This window comes from Nothobranchius furzeri, chromosome 14 (genome assembly GCF_043380555.1).
Source record: "Nothobranchius furzeri strain GRZ-AD chromosome 14, NfurGRZ-RIMD1, whole genome shotgun sequence".
NCBI lineage: Eukaryota > Metazoa > Chordata > Actinopteri > Cyprinodontiformes > Nothobranchiidae > Nothobranchius > Nothobranchius furzeri.
The window spans coordinates 40,198,588-40,206,556 of NC_091754.1; the positions used below are offsets into that span (position 1 = coordinate 40,198,588).

The 7,969-nt window shown below is 43.3% G+C and overlaps 1 protein-coding gene across 2 annotated transcripts; it reads right to left on the reverse strand.

Annotated features, from left to right (window-relative positions):
- Positions 1 to 331: 331 nt before the first annotated feature.
- On the reverse strand, positions 332 to 6,638 carry gal (galanin/GMAP prepropeptide). 2 transcript variants are annotated; one of them, XM_054747237.1, is made up of 7 exons: positions 6,545 to 6,638; positions 6,385 to 6,465; positions 5,171 to 5,225; positions 4,785 to 4,856; positions 2,793 to 2,879; positions 660 to 731; positions 332 to 528 (listed from the first exon to the last, which is right to left on the reverse strand). In XM_054747237.1, exons 1-7 carry the CDS (start codon positions 6,557 to 6,559, stop codon positions 467 to 469), a joined length of 444 nt encoding a protein of 147 aa, XP_054603212.1. In that variant the 5' UTR covers positions 6,560 to 6,638; the 3' UTR covers positions 332 to 466. The 2 variants fall into 2 exon arrangements, with proteins under 2 accessions (XP_054603212.1, XP_054603213.1); XM_054747238.1 differs by lacking the exon at positions 4,785 to 4,856.
- Between the last annotated feature and the right edge of the window lie 1,331 nt (positions 6,639 to 7,969).

Here is a 7,969-nt window from a genome sequence, read left to right on the forward strand (position 1 = left end):
TCAATGTTTTAATAACATGAGATTTCAAAAATAAACCATTAGTTTGCTCAAACTGAGGAGTAGAAACCAAACGTAACGTTATAGAATTAACTCAGATTAGAAATGAATGGAAAAGCAAGAAATAACTGGAGCTTCTCAGTTGTTTAGGGTTCAGATGCTTTAAGTTGAACTAACAGGCTTATTTGACTTTAAGGTAGAATTATAGTGGGAATGAATACATTTACAAACACATCCACTGCCATTTACTTTATTTCACTTCATTCTCTAAAGTCGGATATTAAATGATGAAGGACCACAACCAAGACTCATTTTAAAGTCAGACGACACTTAATGAGATTCTGTAGATAAAGGGTTTTATTTACATAAAAACACAAATATCACATTTAGCTAACAGATGGTCAGTGAGGTTAAAACAGTGCCACATCAAGGGCAAACCTCTGAAACATCGTAGAGGCAAACAGCAGAGTTAGGGGTTGGTCAGCTCATCTGATGTGGCAGAAGGAGACAGGTTCTCCAAAGCTCCCATTTCTGTAAACAGAATCACAATGACTAAACTAAGCTGGGTTCTGCTGATGTTGGTTTAAATCTTATTCACAACTGTGTGTTTGATTCTTAGAGGAGTTCAGCAGGTTCAGGTTTGGAGACTGTGAGAAGCTTACCTTTAAGTTTAAGGTAAGACAGGAAGTCAATGACGGTGTGTATGATGTCTTCATCTCCTATTCTTAGAGCACCTGTGGATGCAAAGCAACAACACACGGGTTTCCACCACGGCTAGTACAGACTAACAGAAACACATCAGTTCATCACTTTGTACCAATCTGAAGATTAATAAATTGTAGTTTTTTTTCAGTGTGTAGTAATTTTTAGAGACTATGTTGGGTATTTCAGCATGACTGAAGGAAGCTCCATGAGGGTACTGCTGGAAGCAAGGTTGCCCCACAGAAAGAAGGTTGCAAGTTTGAATTCCTCTATCACGTAATCCAGGAGGAGGTTAGGACCCAAGATGCAGAACCAGGGAGACACGAGGCAGGAGTTGGAATAAATGTAAAAATCCTTTATTTAAGGAACAAATGTCCACGAAACCAAAAATATCCGAAGCGCAAAAAACCTAAAGACCTAGTAGCAAAAATCCTAGAGACCAAGAGGGGGAACGAGAACAACGCTGACACAACAATGGACCGACAAACACAGAAAGACAGGACAGGGTTTGATACTCAGGGGCTGGGTGATTAGGAGAATTGGGCACAGGTGATACCAATAACTAAGAGGAGCAGAACAGGGCAGGTGAGGAAACCCCAACTAAAACCTGTTAAACAAAGCTACTGAACAGAATAACTTAAAACACTTGTAGAGATAAGACACTGGAGAACTAAAGATAATAAAACTAATGATCTAGGAGTAAGAGAACCAAAAACACTGGAAGACAGGGGAGGATGATACCTAAAGGAAGAAACAAACTAAACTATCTACAATAACAAAAAACTAATGATAAGAAAAGTGACTAAGGGAAACCTGGAGAGAACCTGGAGAGGGCTGGGGACCACAGGGAGGCACCTGAGGGGGACGCAGACAAGGAGACACATGAGGAACACAAGCAGACACATGAGAGGAACCTAGAGAGGGATGGAGAACACAAGGAGACACATGAGGAACACAAGGAGACACATGAGGGGAACCTAGAGAGGGATGGAGAACACAAGGAGACACATGAGGAACACAAGGAGACACATGAGGGGAACCTAGAGAGGGATGGAGAACACAAGGAGACACATGAGGAACACAAGGAGACACATGAGGGAGACGTAGAACGCAGACCATGACACCCACTTACGGCTTTTCTGCATATAACTTCCATGTTCTTCCCTTGAATGGCTGAGACCAAAACATGCATGTGGGGTTCATACGTGACGTCAAACTGTCTCTATAGAAGTGTGTGTGTGTGTGTGTGTGTGTGTGTGTGTGTGTGTGTGTGTGTGTGTGTGTATTCTTCTATTTATAGGTTTATGTGGACAAATTTTAACTTTTAACCTGTAGTGTGTGGACATGGGGATGTGGGGATATTTGGCTGGTCCACATAATGACAAAATACCCAGTTTTAGAGATATGAGGTAAATCAGGGTTAGGAATAGAACAGACTGGTGACCTGTCCAGGGTCTGGACCTGTCTCAGGACCAGGAACTGCCACTCACTCCTGCCTCTTCATACAGAAACCAACAAAACTTAAGATCTGTACTAGAGTTATCAACAGGCCCAAAAATTCATCGCAGACTGGAAATGACCCGGAGGGCTTGATGCACAGAGCTGGCCTGCCCAACATTATCACATTAACACCTGGCCCAAGATGTAACAGCCTGGCTTCCTCATTGGCTCAAACACAGAATATTTAATTACTTACAGCCAACCAATCATTTATGTCCCAAAACTATATCAAACAACACTAAGCAGGCTTCAGCGTCAGCCTGGGGGAGAGGCTGAGCTACCTGCAGGTGGTGCTCTGTTTAAGGAGCCGTCTCCCTCTCCATGTTCTCCACATAAGTTTGTTTTTGGACACAGCATATCTTACATCCTTGATATCTAACAGCAAACTGGAGATGATTGTTTTACAAGCAGAGTTGATGACTGACTGACAGACATCTGAATCAGGACTATGGACCTCTGAATCAGGACCATGGACAGCAGCACCGGAGCAGCCTCAGACCCACAGATCCATCAGACTGCGGTGCTGCTGACTGTTTTTGTTTCCTCATTCAATCATCAGTAAAGTTTTCAGCCAACATCTCTGTTTGGCTTACCTGTTCTTAAGTCGTCCTCCTGGCCCATGTCCCTTTTGCCAGCCAGACCCGCCTTGTCTCCCAGTGTCCTGTGTCCACCTATTGCATCTGGACAGTAAGGAGCAACCACAGATGAACCAAGTCACAGGACATCTCCCTGCAGCATTTGACTCTACTGGATGTTGTTCCAGTCACATCTAGCTCATCCAGATATTTGCGTTCCTGTTTTTTTAGAGTTATTTTAGTTTTCTTCAGCTAAATTTTAAAACTAAACTATTTCATAAAATGAATGTTTCCTGCTGGGAGTTACAGTGTGTAGAACCCAACCATCAGAGTCTTCAGGGCAGACGCACATGCATACACATTGCACACTTGCTCTAAATGCTATAAGGACATCGTTGGATAACTCAGCATGATTTATTTTTATCTGTTTCTTCTTTGTTCAATTTCCAAACGTCTACAGACCGCCTGCAGGGCTTGGATCATGGAATTGCAACAAACAGAGGTGTGACCAAAGGCAAAAAAAAAAAAAAAAAAACCTCTGGAAAAACAAGACAGTTGATGAGAAAAAATTGTTAAACAGTCAGCATGAAGGTGATTCACACGTTGACACTAGATGTTCACACATTTAGGTTTTAGGGGAAGGAGAGCTCTAAAACTGAGTCACTAATGGTTACGGCAACAGATCTGGACAAACAAACCTTTTTACTGGGCTTTACCTCTGAGGGACACAATATTCATGAGTCAGATCCACATCAAGTCGATAGGTTTAGCTTTCACTTATTTTTTGGATGAACAAAAGTTATGATCTTTTGAAAAGTGAATTTCCATCATGAGAATAATAATCTGGTTAAGTCCCTGCTGCAATGTCCATAATTCCATAACAACACCATCTCCGTCTAAACTCTGAGCTAGCCACAACATTAAGGCCACAGAGTAATATTTGTACTTGTTTAGAATCCATTTTGTGTATCACATTCACAAACATGTCCTTTTCATTAATAATTCTCACCAAAGTCTATTCTAAACACTCCTATTAGCTTGAAATTACACATCTGTGTACAAATATAAACTGTGGGTGACGCTCCACATGCTCCATCTTGAATACAGTTGCTGTTTATGGACATACAAGATAATATAGTGCTCCGCGTTTCACGGTTTTTACATGAAAGTTCTCCTCCCTCTACCATCATAGGGGGATGGCACCGGTTCCCTCCCTGGCAGCCTTGCTGGTTTGGGGAAACTCTGCTCCTTCCCATTGGGTTGCTTGCCCCACTCTAACTACATGTGATCGCTGTGGGAATACGTCCACAGCCGCGTGGGACCAGGAGATAAGTGATGCGTTAGGAATGGTGACGTCATGCACGGCAGGCACAGCAGCAATCCTTAGAAATGCCTTCAATGTCAGCAGATTAAAGCCTCCCTCTTAGAACTAAAGGGTCACCTGCTTGTGAAAACATGTTACTTGTTGCTGATTGGTTACCTGTAGTCTGGCCTAACTGGCTCTTGTGTGCGCGTGTGTGTGTGTGTGTGTGTGTGTGTGTGTGTGTGTGTGTGTGCGTGCGTGCGCGCGCATGTGCGTGTGTGCTTGTGTGCGTGTACATGTGTGTGTGTGTGTGTGTGTGTGTGTGTGTGTGTGCGTGCGTGCGTGCGTGTGTGCGTGCGTGTGTGTGTGCGTGCGTGCGTGTGTGTGTACGTGCGTGCGTGTGTGTGTGTGTGTGTGTGTGTGCGTGCGTGCGTGCGTGCGTGCGTGCGTGCGCGTGCGTGTGTGTGTGTGTGTGTGTGTGTGTGTGTGCGTTATTGTCAAACGACGCCAGAAACCATTCCACTGAGACTCACACCTTCCTCTGAGTAATTACATGATGAAAGTTGGAAATGCAGCCGGGTCACAGAGAAGCACAGGGCAGCAGGGTCAGATGTTAGGCGATGAGAAACACAAACAGATAATATTTGAACAGAGCAATTCCTGGTGTGACACCAAGGCCCTGCAGCAGCTGGATGTTTCTATCTTACATTGAGCGACCAGCTCGTCTCTGCCTCTGGCACTGGGGGAATCCTTTATCTGAATTAGGTGATCAATACGACCTGAAACACAGGATGAGGCAGGGGCAACCTTTACCTGGTCTTCACACACACGCACACACGGCTCAGGGTCCAGGATTTGTGTTCTGGACTACCTGTACCTCCACAAACTTGTAAAAACACACACATCTGGAAACTCATTGTTAACTTAACGTGCCCTCTGGCTAATAAGGTAATGTCTAAATCAGACTTCATTAGCTGAAACACACACAGTGGAGACAGTGGACATGGACACACCAACACAGAGATGAGCTCCACCGTCCCCTTTGAGCTGTGTGTTACACAGAAAACTGTATGTGTGTGTGGTTTGTACTTACGAGGACCTAACAGATATCCAGCGCTGTTCAGAGTCCAACCGCGCTTCTCTTTTGCCTGAAACAGAAACCACGTCTTGTCTTCTGTTCTCCTTTCTCTTTACAAGTCTCCTTAACTATTACAGTGAGCTTATTTAAAGTAGGGATGGACAATATATCGGCATCAATATCAGTGTCGGCCGATGTTAGTACTTTTTTAACATATCGGTATCGGTTCGATAAATAAAACCGGGTCGATATCAACAACCAATATTTTTTCCATCTCATCTCCATTTGTTTGCCTGTTTGAGAGGGTGTGTGTGTGTGTGTGGGGGGGGGGGGGGTGATGTGCAATTGTTTAGTCATGTGAACAGTGAATTAAATAATCTCAAAACCATAAATGTGTGTGGCATGTGTCCATAATAACGTAAATTCAGCTTTAATCATTTTCATTCCATACAAAATCTGTTGATTTTAGAAGCATTAATGTCAGAATTTCGGTATCGGAAAATATCGGTTATCGGTCATAACAGTGATCTTAATATCGGCTATCGGTATCGGCCCAAAAATTCAAATCGGCGCATTGCTAATTAAGTTAAATATTCTCCTGCAACATCACCCCTCATACAATGAAACTCTTGGCTCTAAAAGTCTGTAAAGACTCAGAGATCATGGGTTTGGACACACTCCCTCAGAGGCTCACGCTCTTCCAACTAAATTTATTCCATGCTTTCCCCTTTTTTTGTGTGCGTGCGCACACACACACACACACACACACACACACACACACACACACACACACACACACACACACACACACACATCAACCTTCGACACCCTTGGGCTCACTATATCTCCTTCTTCTTCTATAGAGTAAAAATAACAAATATAGATTTATAAATGTTTGTCTATCATTTCCAGTCTCAGAGCCTTTGAGGGATGGAAAATGTGACAATGAACGAATCTTGCAGATTTCCTCACGGAATCAAGAGTTTTTCTAAAGAAAAGCTTTAATTCTAATAAACATCTTTGCATTATGACCATTTATTACATTAATAAGAGCTTTAGTTCTTTATCTGAAGCACTGTGCTGTTTTCTAACTCTCATAAATATAAAGTTGTTTTATTATTTAATTGCAGTTATTTAAATCCAATAGTTTGAAATGATAGTTTTCCTCAGCAGTTATCCTCTCATTGACCACTCTGAGCCCTAAGTTGCTAAGTTACGCAGGAACTTACCGCAATGACGAGCCCGATGGTCTCGGACAGGGTTGCACAAAAAATAAGAGACACGCAAAAAAGACTGCAACACCTCTGCATCTGAAAAAGTAGAGACTTTTTAAAAAGCTGCTGGAGACAGCAGGTTGGACGGGAAGCCACCTGCCACAGGTAGACCTACCTTCGTCGGGACCATGACGTCACGTGTGGAACTGAGTGGAGAGTTGATGTGAGTTTGGCTGGAGCCACGACTCGGTCCGGCTTTTAAAGAGCTTGGAGCCCGTCCCTGCTGCTGCCTGCTAGCGTCAGCACCACACACACACATACACACACACAAACACACCAATAGGAGCCACATCAGGTTTGTCCTCCTCGCTCTCGAAGACCTGAGATTAAATCTGGGCTCATTACCGCAGCGGCTCTCTGAAGGAGCTGAAGCTGTTTCATGTTATGAATCCATTTTGATTGCGGTGATTCGGTGTCTGTGGAGACATGGCTGGGTTTTATCTACATTTATCAATCCACAATGACCTCAGGAGGTGTTCAATTAAGTTTCAGGTAATAAATAAAACCGTAGAGAGAAGAAAACAAATGAACACAGAAACATTATAAATATGAAAACGTTACACTTTTAATTCATCGTGTGTGGTTTGATGACATGTTATTGATGCAGATATTGATTAAATAGCAATCAAACAAAGGTTTTTTCTCAGGGACAGAGTAAAGGTGTTCAGGGTGCTCCGAGGGTGATTATAAAATAAGATACATAAAATAATCCTTCTTTAGTCCCATCAGTGGGACGTGTGCATTGTCACAGCTGAAAGCAGACAGTTCAGGTAAAAAGCAGCAAAAGTAAAAAAACAAAACAATAGAGTATACAACTAGAGCACCAGCAAGCAGTGCACTGTAGGATGCAAACCATCAAACCATTTTAGGAAACTTGGACCATAACAATAGGATCCAGGCACAAATGAAAGGTTGTGATGTCTCAGCTCTTTTACAACACCACGCAGCTGTTAGGACACGCCAAGACTTCTGACAGATGGTTGGGTGTGAGAAGAAATCTGTGCATGGGAAGACTCAAACCTCATCCACACCAAATGCAGAAGGAGTGAGGTCCTGACTCGGTCCGGCATTCACACCGGCCGCAGTGCAGATCCGGATAATGAGCTCCAGAGTCTCTGTGTGTTTTCTGTTTTTGTCTGAGAGCCGAATGCGAATATTCATGAAGAAGAAATTACATGTGCCAGACAGGAAGTGAGATGTGTTTCCGGTATATTTCAAAATACAACCCGTGTCATGATATTTCTGCTAGCTTTAGTTTTATTAGTGATGACAAAGTTGTCTGATGTGCTGCTCGTCTCTGGTAGCGGCCTGATAGTTGCTCATGTTTTATTTACAGGTATATTTTAAACATCTTGGGTCAAAGTTCTCATCGTTCAATGCTCCCATGGGAGCAGATCTCCAGAGACGTTCAAAACATGAGTGTAAACGGCTGTCCGTGCTGAAGCCAGATCGTGTCTGTTAAGCTTGGTTTATGCTTGATGCATTCACTTTCCGCGCGGTGATGCGGCTCGCGGATGGAACGCGCTTCACAACTCGCAGC

Coding starts and splice junctions, on each gene's coding strand:
- gal (XM_054747237.1), bottom strand. Junction 732..2,792: donor GGAGGACGACTTAAGAACAG/GTAAGCCAAACA, acceptor TTGCATCCACAG/GTGCTCTAAGAATAGGAGAT. Junction 529..659: donor GTCTTACCTTAAACTTAAAG/GTAAGCTTCTCA, acceptor TTCTGTTTACAG/AAATGGGAGCTTTGGAGAAC.